The sequence below is a fragment of the Mirounga angustirostris genome, unplaced genomic scaffold, assembly GCF_029215605.1.
Source record: "Mirounga angustirostris isolate CCGP_5_RB_7025 unplaced genomic scaffold, mMirAng1.0.hap1 SCAF_3, whole genome shotgun sequence".
NCBI classification, from domain to species: Eukaryota; Metazoa; Chordata; class Mammalia; order Carnivora; family Phocidae; genus Mirounga; species Mirounga angustirostris.
In genome coordinates this window covers 122,041,280-122,061,867 of record NW_026991711.1, presented here as the reverse complement: position 1 = coordinate 122,061,867, position 20,588 = coordinate 122,041,280, and the positions used below count along the sequence as shown (strand labels likewise).

Here is a 20,588-nt window from a genome sequence, read left to right as displayed (position 1 = left end):
CCTAGGTTTATAACCCCTTGAAAATAGAGGTTTCATCTAGAAAACCTAACAGATCCTCAGCTGCTTTCAACATTATAATATATTCATAAGGCAAGTATTCACTGGCAAACATATAACAAATTAAATGGCATGTGGGTGGGGTCCGGATTCATAATGATGGAAAATGAACCAAACCAACCATGAGACACAAGTAGAAATGAAAAAAGAAAAAGAATATGCAAAAACAAACAATATTAAAAGCAAAATGCCATAGGTAGTTCTTCAGCTAGTATTAGACAAAATGGTGAGTGTGTTTGTGTGTGTGCACACGTGTTTGTGTGTTGTCTAAGATCAGCATGAAAATTAAGAATGCAAAACTATCTCATTAGGAACATACTAAAAGGGTCATGAGTAAGAGAAAAGTATCCTATAAAAAGAAAAACCACATACCGTCATAGTAGACAATTGCTCCCACCAGTTTGTCCTTCTGGAGCATTGGGAAATGTTCAAGGGCTCTCGATTTGCTCAGGACATAACTGCTTTTCAGGCAATTACTTCCTGCAACCAGATCATATAGCTTGATTCCCACCCAGTAGTAAGGTAGCTGCCACCACCTACAGCATAAATAGGGGAAAGGTTTCTTGAGACACAGAGCAGAACACTGTAGAATGCCACTTCAAGTTACAACATACTTTTCATTTAAGAAAAGCTATGTATATCTAGAAGTGTACTTACTGCAAAAGAAACAGGAGGAACTGCATCACTGTTTTTGACACCAACTGAGCTGAATTATATAAGTAAATGAATCAGTGAGACTTTAAATGAATCATCTTTAAGGCAGTGCTTCTTGACCTGGCCACGTATGGGAATTCTCTGGGGAGCACCAACCGTAAATACAGATACCCGGGCCTCACATGTCTAGACTGATTTAAGTGGACGAAGGTTGGGGGCCTGGGTGACCCTCATGTGCACCCAGGGTAGGGATTCACTGGTTCACGATGTCCTAAGCCATCTACGACAAAATATGGACAAAAATGATAAAATCTGTTTCTAGGCACTCACAACTCTCATGTGGCTAGCAGTTGCATAAACCACTGTTTCATATTACCTGTATTCCAACTTTAGGCAAGTTCATGGACAGCTCTAACAACATCAGGAAAATTGGGTTTTATAATTTATAATCTGACACCTCTAAACCAAACTTCAGTTTTGGTTAATTTGGAAATTTAAAATGAGCCAAAATGGTTTAGGCTTGGAGTTGGTACATGTTAGGTTCAGATTTTGCAGCAGGATACTTTTTGACTATGCATTTTTGTTTGCCAATGACCGACCCTCTTCTGTTCCCCAGTCCAAATGCCGTTGCTCTTCTAAAGACTCTCGGTAAACTGGGGTTAGAAACTACTAATTATAAACACAGAATACAACCTCCTCAGCCTTCAATATCTAGCCCTTAGAGGTGGGTCAGAAAAGGGTAATTCAGGAAAAGGCACACTTTTAAACACAACAAAGGCAAACATTTGAAAAGGATTAAAGATTAGGACCAATTAAAAGTACATTAAGAAATACACATTGAGGGACTATTTCCATTAAAATGGTGTTGTTCTATTGACCTCAGTTAAGCAAATAGTATAGAGATGATATCAAAAGGCTTACTTGTAAATTGGAAGCATTATGGGCAACGGAGCTGATAAATGGGGAGCAATTTCTAGTAGGTTGGCACGCTCGTGAAGGGCTTCTTTTACCATCCTATACTGAAAAGCAAAACAGAAAATTAGTTTGGCAGTAACAGATCATAATATTTTCAAATGGCAAATAGACACCCTGCCAACTGATTGATACACAGAAACCTCTCTACCTCTGAGTGAGGATAGCTCCCTCCTAATCAAATTTCTAATAATACATCATGCCGTCAACCTGAAAGATTTTTTAGAAACCTTAACTGTATTTGCATAGGAGAAAAACATGCTGTCAGAGTTCCCAGGTGTAAGATCTTTTCCTGACTTGAGTTACAAGATTATTGTAACAATTTATCTTGCATTCTCTGTATTGTCCGCCTTCTCAGTCCTCTATAATATTTCCCTGTGTAAGAAATAACAGATTGTTCAAATTCACGCTAAATGTTCCCTCCTTGCCTCCACTAACACAAGCAGAGATAATACTTAGGAGTTGCACAGTATTTTATAGATTACAGAAAAACTTTTGTCTTGACTCCCTTCGTCTTCGTTATGCCTCTCTGAAAAGCCAGGATTACTTTTATAACACTAATTTAAAAATGAGAAAACTGAGGCTCGTAGACATTGAATAAATAAGCTGGAATAATACATCACAAGTCATCTGATTCTAGGTCCTATGCTCTTTTCTTTGCATGCATCATGATGCCGAAGAGACACGGAAGAAAAGAAGACACATTGGAAACTGACAATGTCAAGTTAGCACTGCTATGTTTTTCATGTACCAGAAGCAGATAGGGAGTTCAGCTGATTTTTTTTACCCCTCTGGGAAATGTCATCTTCCACACTGCCTTGGCAGTTTTCAAATGGTGGCAGACTGGACACAATAAAGTGTGACATAAGAAAAGCATGACTCAGATCATCTTTTCCTTAAGAATATGTCAGTGGCAATATAGAGTGTATGATTGCAGTTACAGTAAGAGGATCAATTTAACACTCCTGTATTACAACACGGTCCCCCTGAAACTGTCTGGAAAGTAGCAATGTGGTAGCCATTGGCAAAACAAACAAACAAACAAACAAACAAACCATCACAATTGTTAAAAGGCAACATAACCAAAGGTGATTTTGTAAATTTGCTACCTTGACATGCCTGCATGGAAAAAGCTGCTGATTACCCATAAACATGATGCTACGGGAAAGAGCCGGCACACCTCTCCTGAAAGATATGCCAGCAGAATACACACTAAATAGGTATTTCCAACAGGAAGAAATGTTAAAGGCCATAAAAAAAAAAAAAAAAAAAAAAAAAAAAAACCAAACACCTGCTTTAATTGGTTAGAAAAAAGCATAGTCGCAATTTTTGTTTAACAACCAGCATACACAATTACCTGCTCAATATCCAACTTCATGATAGCCTTCTGAAGATATCTCACACCACCGTGGATCAATTTAGTGCTTCTGCTGCTGGTCCCTGATGAGAAATCATCTCTTTCTACAAGGGCTGTTTTTAGTCCTGTGTAACCAGAAAACCAAATTAACTTCTTAAATTACACAATTTGTATGTAATTCATTAAAGGCACTTCTCCAGGGTAGAGACAATCACAAGAAAAATTACTCTGAACATGGATAAATTTGTATTCAAAGTGCAGTACACTGTCTATATTATAATGAAGAGATTTTAGCCTCTTCCTGGGGGAAAAGTCAAACCAGAACTAGAAGCATATTAAACTGTGAATGACTCACAACTAGAAAATATTACAGTACAATTTCATGGCAGTAACATACTCTGGGGCATTGAGAGGGTCAAAGGAGAGACTGGCACCCATCCTGGCCCATGCAGAGTTAACTCAGTGTTGTTTTGAAGCCTTGTGGAACTCACATTCATCCCTCACTACAAGTCTCTCACATGTCCCAGCCCCTCATCCCTAGTCTACTCTAACACATCATCCATAAATCTCGACCAGACCTCCTATGTGCTGGCTGCCATTTCTGGGGTGGTGTTAGAGTGGGTATAAAATGGGGGGAAAGACCAAAGGCATCAAAAGGGAAGAAGAAGGAAGAGAATAACCTCTGACATTGAGGGATTTATAGTCTAAGACATGCAAGCACAGTATTATAGAATTACAAAGAAAAATACAAGCCAGGACAAATAAACCCAGTGCAGAGTATCCATGAGTAAAGACAAGACAATATTTTTGGTAAAGGTGAGGCTGAGCAAGGACAGGTTGGTTCTAGAAACCATGTCTCTGCCCCTTTCTTTGAGGGTTGCAATAAATCTCTTGCGGATGAAACCAGCTCTGTTTTGTTTTCTTTTCTTACAGAGCCATCCCTGCTTCTTAGGATTGCGTAGGACCCACAGTAGTACAAGTGCCATACACTAGTTAGAGAGGAAACCCCAAACTTCAAAAGACGCAACATATACATCAACACCGAGCCAGGAGGAATTTTCAATGCCTGGCATACTCATAGTGGTTGAGAGAATGTCATAGAATCCAATTACAATGAGAATATGTAACTGGAAAAGTTTGGGCTCACAAAGCTCATATAAGAGAATCTGTGCATGTATTCAATTCAGAGCCATTTATTACATTTAATACCAAAGGGTCGTTTTTATAACTTTTAACAGTTTAAATATCGTACCCAAATGTCATCATAAAATCAGGGCAATTCCCTTGACTCAAAAGGACAAAATATTTGGAAACCATGGAGGAAAAGTAGAGAACTTTGATTCAAGGGCAAAAGTGCTAATGCTCTAAATAACTAGCAAAATAACACAGAAATTACAGGTACTGTAGCCCCAGGTCACACTTTTGAAGCATTTACGCCAGACAAAGATCTGTCAAAGTCTCAACTCTGAAAACTCTATCAGATATGCTTAGTAAATTCAGTACTGAATGTATTTAAAAAAAAAACAAAAAACAGGAAAATATGTCAAGTTAGCACATATATTTTAAAAGAATATGGAGAACGTAAGTGCCAGGCAAAGTGCTGGCTTTAGAAATGAATTCGGCATGGACCAAGCTGTCATGCAGCTCCCAGCTCAGAGAGAGGCAAGTAAGTGCAATAGTTTTATAGGTGCTAAGATTTGCAAATACAGAGAACTCTTATCTTACTCTGGGTTAGAAGTTAAAATCAGGACATAAACCTAAAATTGCATAGTCAAGATTAAATTTGGTAATCTCAAGAATGCTTTGGTGAGCTTTTTCACCTTTTCTTAGTAAGTCCAACAGAGATCTTCCAGCGCTAAAATAGACCATTGTGTCTTCAGTTGAAGATTGGGTGAGGGAGTTGACTTTCGAAGGGCATTTAAGAGCCAGATTATTTAAACTATACCTCTCATTTAACCTTGGAAATCCAGTCATGGCACCAAGATGCCTGCCCCACGAGAGGCAGGGACATGAGAGTGAGAGAGCCCTCCCATCCAACCCCTGGCTCCCCACCTGGGCCTGTCCCCAGTAATCCCCACCTCCCAGCATGGGATCCCCAATGCAACAATTAGGGCATGCCACTTCTGTGACTAGGTTACAGAAGACTGTGACTCCTGCTCTCTCTCTCTTGCCCTCTCTTGCTTTCTAGGATGAAGCAAACTGTCATGTTTTAAGACCATGGCCTAAGGCAGGCCCCCAGGCAACAGGTCACAAGGATCTGAGGCCTCAGTCCAAACACCAGTGAGGAAGTGAATCGTGCCAACAACTACGGGAGTTACTAGGAAGCACTCAGAGCTAGAGAACCCAGGCTCAGGCACAGCCAGATCCCTGACCCACCAAAATTGTGTGATAGCAAAGGTCGTTTTAGGCCACTAAATTTTGGGGTAGCTTATTGATGGCATGATTCCCCGTGTGATTAATAACTTCAGACACAATATAAGTTTTTCATTGCACCTGGGGTTGGGGTCTTCAAGAAAAGCTGAGTTTACGGAGGAGTATGCGTTCAAGATAGGAGGGGAAGGAATGATCACTGGCAAAAAATAAAAAGTACTTAAGCAAGTGAAAGGCAAATGCTTGAGATGGCCCAGCTCATTTAGGGGCCGCTTGTCACTCAGGGGCTGGGGACAATGTGAAGGAGATCCAGGGGGAGGAATAGTAAAAGGCAGATCACAAACGGCCTTTCATCCACACCAGGAAATCTGGACTCTGTCCTATGGGCAATTGTTTCTCACAAGTAAGTAATATCTGAGTCTCCTGAAAAGGAAAATGCCTCTGAGACCATGGTTCCAAGTCGTGGACTGATTTGAGAAGCACATGCTTTGTCAGAAAGTACAACTAGACTTACTGTGATAGTTTTTCAACATATACAAATATCAAATTATTATTGTATATCTGCAACTAATGTTATATGTCAATCATACTACAATAAAGAAAATAAAAGAAATATTATAGAAAGAAAAAAAAAAAAAGTACAAGATTTGGCATCAATGCTAAAGAAGCATGAACCCAAGCACTGCTCTCAGCTCCAAGTTATCCATTTTGAGGAAAGGTATTGCTGGTTGCTTTTTTTATTATGATGATTATAAAAAAGGAATAACATTTCAATTTTTTCCAGAAATTCTCAGATATTGTTTTGAGAAACACAATTGTGCTGTCAGGGGAACCACCAAAGTGTTTTAAGCTGAGAAATCAGATTAATGTTCTAGAAAGATCTCTCTGTGGGGGTGGAGAGTAGGGGTGGAGGGGTTAAGAGATGGGGGGCAGACCATTTAGGGGATGTGTGCCATACAGCAGGAGCAGGACAATGAACCCTGCTCCTGAGTCCAGCCTCACAAGGCAGAAGATGGTACTGGAGAGTGATATGAGGAGAGAATTTTATGGGCTTGTGTTATCAGGATGGATTTTTTTTTTTTTTTTTTTTTTTTCTTTCCTAAACTGACAAGAGTGTGAGGCAGGGAACTACTCTAGGAATTAGCAAGCCATCTCAGGAGGCTATTTCAGGATATGTAAGTGAGAGCTAACACTTGAAAGCCTCAAAACTGCTTTTGCAAGTATTGGACATTTAAAAAAGTTATTCACATGTATTTATGTGAAAAACCCTAGTGAATACCAACAAAAGTTAAAATGGGCTCCTCTGTCAAACCAGGCTGTTTTGCTTGTCCTATTATTTCTAGTGCCATATCATCAAGCTACCCACCAAAATTCCTGGAGCGAAATGATACTGCTTCTTCCAGAGCAAAAAAACATAAAAATGTAACCTCCAAAGTTATAGCGAAATTGATATATTCAAGCACCATGTAACCTAAAAATATTACCAAAAGTTTTCAGAACCAAACACATAAAACACCCAGATATTCAGAAAAAAAAGAAAATATTTTTAAATTTTCAACTGCTATTACACACTAAATGTTTTCTCATTTTTGTTGAATGAGAACAATGGTATGAGGGAGGACGTAAATGATGCAAAATCAAGACATTACTAGAAGTTCTGTTTCTCATAAATATATATATTTTTTTTTAAAGATTTTATTTATTTATTTATTTGACAGAGAGAGAGACAGCGAGAGCAGGAACACAAGCAGGGGGAGTGGGAGAGGGAGAAGCAGGCTTCCCGCCGAGCGGGGAGCCTGATGCGGGGCTCGATCCCAGGACCCTGGGATCATGACCTGGGCCGAAGGCAGACACAACAACTGAGCCACCCAGGCACCCTCTCATAAATATATTTTTAACTAATTAACCAACTAAAGCGAAGACACTGAAATTTTTAAAAGCCTTATAATCCTGCACAGTTCCATTATCTAATATGTTCCTTTCTGTTTCACCCCTCAAAATCCAAAATTTTCCTCCTCTCAAAAATTACTGATCCAAAATTAAGAGCTCAGCTTTCTGATACTTTAAGTATAAAGTAAGGAAGTGAAAAGAGGGTACTGTTTTACCTTTTTAAAGACACTGAACAGTATTTTTAAGTGACATTTAATGCTAACATTTTGCGCTCTTAGATAAAATAATTAAGTTTGAAGGACATCAAAAATAATGTACGCAGGCTTCAAGCAACTACTCCTGGGGGCGCCTGAGTAGCTCAGTCGTTAAGCGTCTGCCTTCGGCTCAGGTCATGATTTCAGGGTCCTGGGATCGAGCCCCGCATGGGGTTCCCTGATCCGCGGGAAGCCTGCTTCTCCCTCTCCCACTCCCCCTGCTTGTGTTCCCTCTCTCGCTGTCTCTCTCTCTCTGTCAAATAAATAAATAAAATATTTAAAAAAAAAAAAAAAAAAGGCAACTACTCCTGGCTGTGGATTTGAGGAGCTCGGGAAGATCTTCCCTCAGAGTAGAAAGAATGGCCATCCCACGCGCCTAGCAATGAAGGGCTGACCTCTCTGTGCATTTACAGTAATTCAACTAAACTAGTTCAAGATTTTATGAGGAATAGTTTTTTTTTTCTTTTCTTCTTAGCAGTTACTTTTTATGGAAAGCAATGAGCTCTATCACTGCTGAGATGAACCAGAACATTTAGGAGTGGTACTGTTATTTTATTTATTTTTTTATTATTGATTGCTTTTAGTAGGTATTCACAGGAATTTCATGACAGTGGTGAAGTATTAATATTCGGAGTGAAATGACTCTGAAAATCTTAGGTGGATAACAAGGTTAGCTACAGTGGAAGAATAAAGTCAACTGAAATCTGCCTTTCCGTCATCTTCAACCCATCTTTTAGCAAGTTCAAATTGTATTCTGAGGGATGTGTGGCAAGGGGCATGAACTAAATACGGCTCTTTACAGCTTTGCCTTTGCTGACCTGAGTGAGAACATCTAGCTACCAAGCACTTCCAGCTAAACCAATTTGTGGCTCAAGACAGTTGGATGAATACAGAGGAGTAATTACCTTCTAAGGGGAAGAATAGTACGACATTTAACTTTCACAACATGATATAGAACAGAAGTATATTTTAATACCTTTTACTGATTATCTTATTGTGCATGAAAACATGCTCAATATAATAAATGCAGAGAAGTAAAGAGAACAAAATAAAACTCTCCTGTAATCGCACTGCTTAGAGATAACCACAGTTGACATTTGTGAACATTTAAACGTTCGCATTTTCTATGCATGTATATAATCACACATGTACATTTTTACAAAAATAGGATCATATGATATATTCCATTTTTTTCATTTAACATTATTTATTGTAAACATCTCTCCATGTCAATACATATTTTTCTATAATGTTATTTTTAATGTATGAATAGTATTACATTAAATATTTACAATGATTTATATTCAATTCCCTATTTTTGAACATTTGGGTTATTTCATACCTTCACTATCACAGATATTACTGCAACATATTTTCGTTTAAACTCTGCATTTTTAATTATTTCATTAGAATAAATTTTCAGATATGGCATTATTTAGATATTTTTAAATAGAAAGGAGAGATAAATCCCTGTAAATTACCTAGCGGAGGCACCAAGGTAATATACAAATCAAAAAATTTAGACACTCTGTACATTAGTACCATAGCATAAGTATTAAAGCCACATGCCCCATGAAGGAAAAATGATGTAGTTTAAGGAAAGGAAAGTTTATCTTTTTTTAGAAAAGTTTTGGGTACTTACCTTTGGATTTCAGAAAGCCAATGCCATTAATAAGACAAGGGACTAACCCAAAGGCTGAAGATTTTATATGAAAAATCAATTCCCTAAAAAAATAACACTCTACAGTGCAAAGTAAACCTGGCTTGTTAATCCTCAGCAATATGAATCCTATGCATTGACCTAGTTTTTCCTAACAATGAATGTTAACATTTTACATAATTGTATTATATTGGATTGGTTATTTAATACTATTGCTATTTATATTAGGAAACAGATAAACTATTAATGAAGATACCACTTTGCAGTAGAATGTATCATTAACATACTTTGTGTTCCTTAAGTACACACAGATTATGGAGGCACAAAAATGTATTCAGCCATAACATTAATTAGAGTAATGCAGTTATGAGGGAAGAAGGGAGTTGCTGTTGTTGCTTCCTCTTTTTATTTTTTTATTATAAAAACTGCCAGTGTTCAAAGAGAGGAGGAATATCCAAGGGATGAAAAGAGAGACTAACACACCACTGGCTTCCTAGTTACAAAATCCAGACATAACCAATGTTAACAATAAAAATGTCCCATATTAAATATTACCAGAAACTTAGGGCGCCTGGGTGGCTCAGATGGTTAAGTGTCTGCCTCCAGCTCAGGTCATGATCCCAGGGTCCTGGGATGGAGCCCCACATCAGGCTCCTGGCTCCGCAGGGAGCCTGCTTCTCCCTCTGCCTCTCCCCCTCCTCATGCTCTCTGTCTCTCTCTCTGTATCTCTGTGTCTCAAATGAATAAATAAAATAAATAAATAAATAAATAAATAAATAAATAAATAAATAAATATTACCAGAAACTTAATATGCTTATGAAAGTATACAACCTATGTACCTTTTTGCTTTAAACACAAACAGAATTAATAAACTCATTCTTCACAACTTGTTTTCCAATTTATGATACATTTTAGCCATTTTCCCTGAAAATAGGCATAAACCTCTTTTGGATAACTGAATGTACCCAATTTATTAAACCAGACCTCAGGTTTTTGCTATTATAAATTGCTGTAAGTAAAATTTTGATCAATATGGCATTATGAGTTCAGCTTTGAACTCCTCCTCGTCTGCAAACACAGATCCCTATGTATATTTAAAGAACGTGGTTGACTCAAAAATAAACACACTTTGGATCAGAAATGTAGCAGAAATTCAGAGCAGAGTGGTTAGGCCAAAGCCTCTGTCTTGCTGAGCCCTGGGTCTAAAACAGGCAAAAGCAACCAAAAATTCAATCCCTGAAGGGCAAGAGGAATACAGGTCTCCCCTTGCAAGGAGAGGTAAGGAAGCCGGACTGACCACCTGAATGCTGGGAACTAAAGAAGGGCTTCATCCAGTACAAGTGATTGTGGAGATGCTTCTGCTGACCACCGTCCAGGGCTGTGGACTATCTGCGGGGACATATCTAGGAGGTAGGAAGACAGACACAGAGAGCATCACCTAAGCCAAAGCACCACCAGCTGGCTCAGCAATTGGTCTGCACAATGCTCAATATCAACACAGGTCAAGAGCCTCAATTTGACTCTGGGAAAAGTCTCTGATGGGACTCGAGCGTGGAAAGGATTCTACGTATAGAGTTTAAGGTATGGAAACAGAGTGATCCAAAAGTGATTTCATATGAATGAAAGAAAGGAAGGAAAAGAAGTAAAATAAAAGATGTAAGGTAAAAATACAAAATAAATGTATATGGGATCCAAACAAATGGAAATGGATCAAATTTCATTCTTTTTTCTTTATGCTTAATAGATAAAATCTATCTTTAAATGGATCAAATTCACCTAGTTAAAGATAGATTCTAACCGGAATCAAAATAAAAAACTTAATTAAAAAATAAAGATAGATTCTATTTATTAAGCATTAAAAAAAAAAACAAAAAACAGGTCTCCTGGCTGGCTCAGTCGGAAGAGCATGTGACTCCTGATGTTGAGGTCATGAGTTCAAGCCCCATGTTGGGTGTAGAGATTACTTAAATAAATAAATAAACTTAAAAAAAAAAACGCAGAAGAATCCAGCTGTTTATCATAGACGTACTAAAGCAAAGGATATAGAAAAGTTAAAAACAATATAACAAACCCTGTCTGCTAGGTTATAAATATTTTCCCAGTCTCACATGTGTTTATTTTATTTTTGCCATAGATAAATTTTAGTTTTTATGAAATCAGATTTGGCAAAATTTTCCAAAAGGAAAATGGCTCTATTGTTGTCCTGCTTAAAAATACATTTTTTACTACATTTTTTTTAATATCCACATATACTTTCTTCTAATAGGTTTATGGTGTTTTATGGTTATATCCTTGGTTCACTTGGAATATGACAAATAGAATATATATACATATGTATTTACATGTGTATACATACACACATATATACATACAAAAACCTGGGAAAGTGGATACTCCAACACCACTTATTAAATAACTAATAATGACAGATTTGAAATCCTGACTTCACCATATTCTGAATTTTATGTATTTAGATCTATTTCTAGGCTCTTTTGTTCCGCTTATCTCTATATTTGTTTAGCAAACTATTTTAATTTAAGTAGCTTTAGAATACACTTTAATATCTGATAGATCTCTATATCTTCTACTATCATTCTTTTTTTTTTAAGATTTTATTTATTTATTTGACAGAGAGAAAGAGAGAGCACAAGCAGGGGAAGCAGCAGAGGGAGAGGGACAAGAAGACTCCCTGCTGAGCAGGAAGCTGATGTGGGCTGATCCCAGGACCCTAGGATCATGACCTGAGCCGAAGGCAGACACTCAACTAACAGAGCCACTCAGGCGCCCCATCATTATTCTTTTTCAGAATTCATCTGGTAAATCTCATAGGCTTATTTTTCCAGATAAACTTTAGCATAATTTTTCAAGTCCCGCCCCCAACTCCTGTCAAAGAAAAGCAGTATATTAATTAAAATTACATTAAATTTCCAATTAATTTTAGTAGGACTTTGCAATCGAGTCTAACTAGCAGTGTTCAGAAAACTGCAAACTTCATCTGTTGCAAGTCTCCTGTCCTGAATGAAATAGGATTTTCTCTTCCATCATGGTGGTAGAGGGGTGGAAGTAGAAGGGAGTGAAGGAGCCGACCTGTAATTCCCAGAATGCACTATCTTCCCAGGCTCTCCCTCCCTGTCCTTTTTCTACAATGCACACACCTCCTCCCTCTCACAAACCTTTACTTAAGCAGAAAAGTGTCATTGTTCTCTTTCATTTATGTCTGAGAACCTTGAGGCTCTCTACAAGGTTAAGACACTTGTAGAAGCTCATAAAGCTAGTATATGATGAAGCCAAGACTAGATCCCACTTCATTTTAATTCCACAACCTGTATCCTTAATCACTGGGCTATACTGCATTAGACGAGCTGAAACTGAGAACTGAGGAACTACCAGACACATACCATTCATAAACTAAAAGTATGTATAGCTTTTTTTGAACAGGAAAACTACAATGAACGTTTCCCTCCTGCAAGAGGCAGTCTTCTCTGGAATTTGAATTAAAAGCCATAACGGTTAAACTTATAAATCAGATTTTTAAACCAAAAATGTCCTAGGTGATCTCCGATACATAAAAGAACAAAAAAACCTGAAAAAAAAACACCTTGAAGAACCCTGAGGGGGTGACTATATTTATCAGATTCTCCTCATTTCAGCTCTCCCTGGGGGCAGAGTGCCTCCAGCCGCGCGCTTCAAGACTGGTCTCCTGCCTGGAGACTGGACCCAGTGTTAAACAGAGAAGCGATTTCTATTGATTCTGGAAATCTGCAGAAGAACGTGACAAGAATTGTGCATATTATGTTTATAAAATCATATTCCCAAATGAAACAAATGAAAATTAATTCCCAAGAAAAGGCAGAGGGTAAGAATGTAAATAAATGTTCATTAGGAAGACTTCATGACTTTTTCTCTGCCTTCTATAGTCTTTGTTTATCCATTACCAAAATTGCATTTGGGCATAGTATTTCATCAAAAACCTTGTGCAAACATTTCTATACAAGCCCTCTAACATCTAGTGGTTCCCCCAAAACTTGGATGTCCTGAAAAATCTAATTATTACTGGTAACTTTAAAAGATCACAGTAATTTATTTTTGTCAAATGTGACTAAAGATTAATGGATACAATCAGGAATAATTTGGTAAAAACATATCAAACGCAGAGAAAGCAAAATTTGTTGTTAAGTGAAGCATCAAATATAATAAAAGAGCAAATTCCATGAATGAACAGCAACAATGCACAATTCATTAACCAAATGCCCATGATTATTTCACACTTCAGAGGGCTACTGATATGATCAGAAATTGTAGTAAAAGGATAAATACAGATTAACTTCAGCATCTCTATACATTTTAATTATAAATCCTACCCCCCCCAAGGGCTACCAGCATAATAAAAGAAATACAAACTAAGGTTTATCCATCCCTTTTATAAGGGATATTCCATAGATATAAAGCTCCATATATAAGACATTCAGTCAATCACTACTAACTATAAAAATTTAAAATCTGGTCAACAGCCAGGCTCTGGAACCTCTTATCTTCCCAAAGTCATCATCATCACCACCATCTCCATCACTCCCCTCACTTGACTGTGGTCATCAGCTCATGCACCAGTTCATGTCCTCATCACTACCGAATGTCCTTCACTGCCCAAAGAAAAAACGCACTTGTTCAGCAAAGACTAACAAACTATAAGCCCCTGGAGGACAAAAACCACATCTTACTAATCTGTTTATTCTCAGAGCTAGATCAGTACTCAACTCACAAACAATCTTGTTTTAAATAGGAAAAACAAACAAACAAACAAAAAACTTGAAACCTAAAGAATCATTAACAAGAACATCCTTGGGATGAATTCTTCAGCCATTAAAAAGAATGAATAGCATAGACATGATTAAATATACTGTTACTTGAAAGTAACACACTACAAAGTAATGACTATAGTATGATCTTGTCTAGGCTTTGAAAAAGATATAAATCTAGAAAGCAAGACTTTTTGAAAGGAAGAAAAGGCACTGAACAGGGGTCGCATCATTATCATTACCCTCAGTCCCTCAACCTACCCTAACTCTTTGACGGAAGCTGGCTCTCCAACACCCCTCAACCCCCCCCTACCGGTTGTAGGTCTCCATTTAAACAATCCCCTCTGCCTTCATAGAATCTTTTCTCTGATATCCAGTCAGTTCTCCATTCCGCATTCTATCCTACTGTGTATTTTCTCTGTCTCTGCTCTAAACAATACAAGACACACACACACACACACACACACACATACACACACCCTGCATAGAAAATAAATTTACATTTTCTAACCACAGCAAAGTGACCCCTTATTCCCTATCACATTCTCTGTACAGTAGTTCTAAATCTTTTCTACATGGAAGTCCCCTACTCCTAGCTGTAAGTAGAACATCTCTCTTTGTTTTTTTGTGAATAAAAATAGTTCTTTGTGGTCACACAAGCTCCCTTTTTTATATCTTAGAATCTTTACCCTTTGTTCCTGTCTCCAAGAGATGTCTCTTACCTCCCTGCCAAACCTAAGACACATCTTTGATATCCTTGTTCCACATGTTGCCTTCTATTACTTGCATATTAAGGTTCTCCTCCTGTACAGGTTTTTTCCTCTGAGTCCCCAGAAATATTCAGATTGTTCCTCTAGAAAGTTACCTCCTTGCTGTTTTGTCTGTCTCTAGATCTCTTAAAAGCTTATGAGCAGCCCAGCTCCTTCCTTACGGCCTATCCATTCCTCATCACCAAAAATGCTCTTCAGGGTCTCAAAGTGGCCCATTCAGAAAAGTCCAAAGGCCTTCTTCTGGCATACCAGGCCCAGCCCCACCTCCCCACCTTCTCTCATATCCCCCTCTACACAGCTTGATGCTCCTCCAAAGGGAACCGTGCTCTCTCCCTCACACACTGACTCCATGTTTTTCCTCCCATGTGTTCCCTCATATTGCGACACTTTCACTAAGCAATGTTTGCCTATTAAAATTCTACCCATGCAAAATAGCAGCTTTCTTTCTCCTGACCATCCTCTGCAGATATAACGACTCTCAGCTTTATAGATCCAGAATGTCCATACACCTTTTTTTTTTTAAAGATTTTATTTATTTATTTGAGAGAGAGAGTGAGAGAGAGAAAGAGCACAAGAGGGGGGAGCGGGAGAGGGAGAAGCAGACTCCCTGCTGAGCAGGTAGCCCGATGCGGGACTCGATCCCGGGACTCCAGGATCATGACCTGAGCCAAAGGCAGTCGCTTAACCAACTGAGCCACCCAGGCGCCCGTCCATACACCTTTTGAAAGGCACATATTCTCCATGATGTAACCGAGTCTATACAGACAAGCAGAACTGTGAGTACCTTAAAGGTGTCGGCTGTCAATCCAGTTTGTATTCTCATTAGTATCCTGCATACCGCCATGCATCCAACAGGCAGTCTGTGAATATTTGTGGAACTATAATTTTTAAAAATTGCTCTATATTTCAATACATAACACGAACATAACTGGAAACACCAAAAAAATGTATTTTTCTGAATCCTACTGGAGAAATGATCCGCTAAGACAGAAAATTGCCACCTGATCAATTCTAACTCCTGGGAGGGGTAGCCCCAAACAAGACCTCCCTTCCTTCCTTCCTTACAAACATGCCCTCCCTGTCCACTCTCCTCCTTAGGCCTCCGGGGAGAGAGGTGAGTTCTAATATCTTGAGATAACTGCAACCATTCTTTCCAGCTGGTTTATTTAATATGTCCGAGAATAATGCGGCACAAATTATGAACCATGGATGGAAACAGGGAGTTCTATGAAAATTGGGGCCTGCCTGACAACACAATAAATTCCAAGACCTATATTTGAATTTACCATTATTTAGAAGTGACAAGAAGGACCTAAGCTGCGAAGTCTCCATGGATCAAAACTTCAGTGCAGGTCCTATGCTATCATAGTAAATCTAGGGCACTTTCCTGTTTGTGGCGCATGTGCCTAAATCTTGCCAAATTTATTCATTTCTTACCAGTAAATTCTACCAGGTATGTAAGGCAACTAAATGTAAGTCTAGGGTGGATGTGGCAGTAACTTAATCTGAGAAGAATTATTCCATGGAATAAATTATTACCATTGAGTATGACACTGCAATAAATATTGAACCTTATACAGTAACTAAAATAACCCAGAGTCCAAATTACACGCAGCAGTGCCCAGCCCAACTGGATACATCTACGGATACCACAAAGATTATTTCTCCAGGACCAGTGGTTCTTAAAGTCTTTGCCTTAGGGGCACCTGGGTGGCTCAGCTGGTTAAACATCCAACTCTTGTTTTCGGTTTAGGTCATGGTCTTAGGTCCTAATCTCAGGGTCGTGATCTCAGGGTCATGGGATGGAGCCCCATGTGGGCTCCACACGCTGCATCCCTTCTCCTCCCCACCCACCTCCCCCTACCAGGCTCTCATGCACATCAGTGCTCTCTCTCTAAAATAAAGAAATAAAATCTTAAAAAATAATAATTAAAAAAATAAAAGTCTTTTGCCTTCATGTTAATAATGGCAGTTAGAGGGGCGCCTGGCTGGCTCGGTGGTAGAGTATGCGACTCTTAATCTCAGGGGCATGAGTTCAAGCTCCACGTTGGATGTGGAGCCTACTTAAAATTAAAAATAAAAATAATAAAAATAAAAATGGCAGCTATCTATAATTTATTGAGCTTCTATTTTGTGTGACAAGCACTGTTTTAAGCAGTCTTTACGACTAATCCTCACAACAATCATTCAAAGAAAGTATTTTTTTCTTATTGGAAAGACGAGGAACCTTACAGAAATTAAGGAATTTGCCCAAGTGAGTGCATGTGGGTGTGTTCACAACTATAAACACATCTAATAAAGCCACTGAGCCAGGATATGCACCCAGATTTCCTTCACCCCAAACTCCAAAGTAATAATAACCACAGGCAAAAATCAAATTATTTTATCAAATATATCACGTGGAAGAGCATCGGTGTTCCATACTAAAATTTCTTTCTTTACATGTCGTGTTTCCATTTTTAAAGAGCTTCTCATCATGCCTTTCCTAATGCTGACCAATTGGGTGCCTGAGACAGAACTACAGGTTAGCAACAGTCTTTTCCATCATAAATTCGCATAAACTCCAGTCTCCCAAACTGAAGTCCATATTTCACTGGGAGAAACGCTTTTAAGAGATATAGGAACAAAAAGATTTATTTTATTAGATTATCTCATTTTAATAAATCTTTTCTACCCTTTACTGACACCGAAGTGATTTCAGGCCATATACAAATATTTTTATTTCATTAAAAGGTATTGACTTTAGGAGATTAGAAATAAGTAAGAACAGCAAATTCATGAATTCATAGGAACTTAAAGTTTTCTTTTTAAAGAAATTCCTTTACGCGTAAAATACCAGCTATGTTTAATTTTAAAATTGTGCGAGTGCCCCACATTGAGAAACTATGAAGGTGCTTCTCCACGGTTGGAAAACCCGGCGAGGCAGCAGAAAGTGACTTCGCGAGCCTAGAGGGCACGCTGCCTGTTTGACTGGGGGCCAGGGTGGGCGGAGCCGAAACCGCCCTCCGGATAACCTCCACCCACGTGGGGACTCACCTCTGGTGACGGCATCCAGGGCACAGCCGCACCCTGTTGCCCCTCCTCCAATGACCAGGATATCGAATTCGGACATGTTCTGCAAAGTCAGCAGCTGAGCTTCTCTGGAAGGAGGCTCCCTGTTAACAGGTTCTGAGATGCACTGGGCTGCTTCGACATAGGCCAGGTTCACCTGGTGTAAGAAAGAATCCAAAGTCTGCTTTTAATTGTTCATGGGAACACCAACGCAAGACACCTCTCGGTGTTCTAAAAAGATGTGTAATGAAGACGAGCAATATCAAAGCTCGGCCGTAGTCCAAAGTCCACGTGGTGCCACAGGACTAACTGCCCTGTAGAAAAGAAAAGTCCTTACAATTCGGGAGGTTGGGGGGTGGGGGGGATATTTTGTTTTGTTTTAATAAGCCACAACTATTTAGGCAGGGAACACCTGGTTTCAGATTCAGTGTATCAACTGCTTGTTTTGGGTTCATAAACAGCCACGTTCAACTATTTCCCACACTGTACAGCAATTCCCAAATACCTAGTCGAAGACAATTTATAGGAGAACAGAAGGAAATGTTTTACCCCACAGCAGTAATTCATTCAGATAACATTTTAAAGTGTTGAAAGGAGGAGGAAAAAAGCACTTTATGCCTTTCTGCAATTTCTTAAAAGGGTATGTTCTTCACTCCTTAATTCCCCTGGCAAAAACAGATTCTAGAGCTTGGAGGTCTATGAGTTTAGGTCAGTATAATCAAAGAAGAATCCGCTTAACGGAAGTTATTGTCCTGTTCAAATGATCGGCTATGGCCAACAGAAATGATTTTTTTTAAGGATTTTAGTCAAAGGCTTCCCCATTAAATGTTTTAATATAAAATTATATATTTTATATATTTAATATACACTATTTCAATTTTTGAAAGCTTTAACAATAAAATAAAGCCAGCAATAGCCCCCCCAAAGGATAATGACCTTCCCTGTTTCTAGTTTTTCTTTCATTAGAAGGTAAGCTATTGTCCTTAATAAAAAAAATGATGGTCTTAAAAAAAAAAAAAAGTTGCCAGAAATTAGAATCAAAAGCCCAGAAAAATAGATAAGTAAAATGCTAATAGTAGGTTTAATCACTATAGTGAACAGTGCTGGCTGGGGTTGCTCTAACAGTTAGTTATCCACAGGTATGTAACTTCGATTTTCCTTCCTCTAAATCCCAGCATCAGTGTAACGCCGGCAGTGTTTTTCCCATTCTGCTGTAGGGGCCACATAGGAAGCTCTGAACCACAAGGCCAAAGCCTGTTCAAGAAACAGTGATTTTAACTCCAAGCATAATATTGTTCTGATAAGTGATTTTTTTTATTCATTTGAATAAAAGAAACCAAGTTGTTCCTTAAAATTGAATTTAATTATTGTCAGGCCAATTGGATTTCTATAAAAATAAATCTAGAAGCCACAGAGGACACTGAAAGAAACCTGGATCAGAGGGTCCTGGCTTTGGTCTCAGCACTCTTTTGTTTACCAGTATATGACTTTTGACACATTATCTCCCTGGGCGTTGGTTTCTTCCTTTGTAGAATGGGATAAACCCCTGTGATGTCTCTAGCTCTACATCTCTGAGTCGTCCTCAGTCTGATGGATGAATGATAGGAGAGTAGTTGGTCAATTGTGAAGTACCACCACTGAGTTGTTGCTATTACTTATTAAATAATTTAATCATTTAATGGCACGTAAAAGGGAACTTTTAAAACACACTTTCCTAAGTCTCATAAAAACAAGAGATTATAATCAGGTGCCATAATTTTTCAGGCTATATAATCCAGATGCAAGCCACAAAAATCTTATTCTCCTTTATACAACTCCTCCACTTATCTACTAATAACCATTTCCCCATGTTCACATTTACATACATATTTACATACATTTACCATAACTAAATAAATGTAACTACTAGGTTTTAGGGGAACATGACATTTTTCTGTCACGGGCTTGGCCTTCTATCATCAAAGAAGGAGGAGGAGGAAGAGGAGGAGAAGGAGGAAGTAGAAGAAAAAGAAGAAGAGTTTTAAATATATACATTTTATACACACACACATATATATATGCAGTATATACATATATAAAAGTATGTTGAAAGAACAAATGCCAAAGTGAAGCAAAGAAACACCAGGCTATGACTGTTCTGGTCAGGGAGGGAGGGTCTTTCATCTGAGGATTCAACTGGGCCATGACAGATGGGTAGTACTTGGACATAAGACTGACAAGTGACTAAACTGCCAGAGCATTTTCACACATTAAAAAAAAAAAAAAAATGCTGACATTTTCTGCTTGTAAGTTTTATAGAAATACTGAAGAAATAAATTTAAGGACTATATCATGATATAAGTCATTAGAACTTGGTAACACTAAAAGGCACCTGTTCTACTCTGCTAACAGGTCGTAACTATGAATATTAAACTCAACTGAATTTCTTCCTTAGCAAGTATGCTGGGTCTGATGGGCACCCCTCATGCCTTGTGGGCTTCTCAATACCACGGACTGCATGCACTGTTTCTCTGTCTTTGTCCCTTGTCTCATCCTTCCCCCCACCCCCCGCCCAGTACACTCTATCTCAACTCACCTTAAGAATAAAAAAAAAAAAAAAAAAAAAAATGCCTCTTACATATGTTTTTACCATCCTAAAAATTCTGGAAAGTCCTGTATACCCTTGCTTTTTCTACTGCCTCACCTCCTACTCACTCAACCAACTCCTCAATTCATTCTAATCTTCATTTTCATATACACACCATCACCACCACCAC

At 38.4% G+C, this 20,588-nt stretch overlaps 1 protein-coding gene across 3 annotated transcripts in view; it reads right to left on the bottom strand.

Moving 5' to 3' along the window:
• Nucleotides 1-20,588, bottom strand: part of GPD2 (glycerol-3-phosphate dehydrogenase 2) — a 140,769-nt gene that overhangs the window by 66,106 nt on the left and 54,075 nt on the right. For all 3 annotated transcript variants that reach the window (XM_054506209.2, XM_045868836.3, XM_054506210.2), the window contains exons 3-6: nucleotides 17,818-17,989; nucleotides 3,041-3,165; nucleotides 1,633-1,730; nucleotides 430-593 (exon numbers count right to left, since the gene is read on the bottom strand). In XM_054506209.2, the coding sequence (XP_054362184.1) occupies nucleotides 430-593; nucleotides 1,633-1,730; nucleotides 3,041-3,165; nucleotides 17,818-17,989 (559 nt within the window). The remainder of the gene's footprint in view (nucleotides 1-429; nucleotides 594-1,632; nucleotides 1,731-3,040; nucleotides 3,166-17,817; nucleotides 17,990-20,588) is intronic.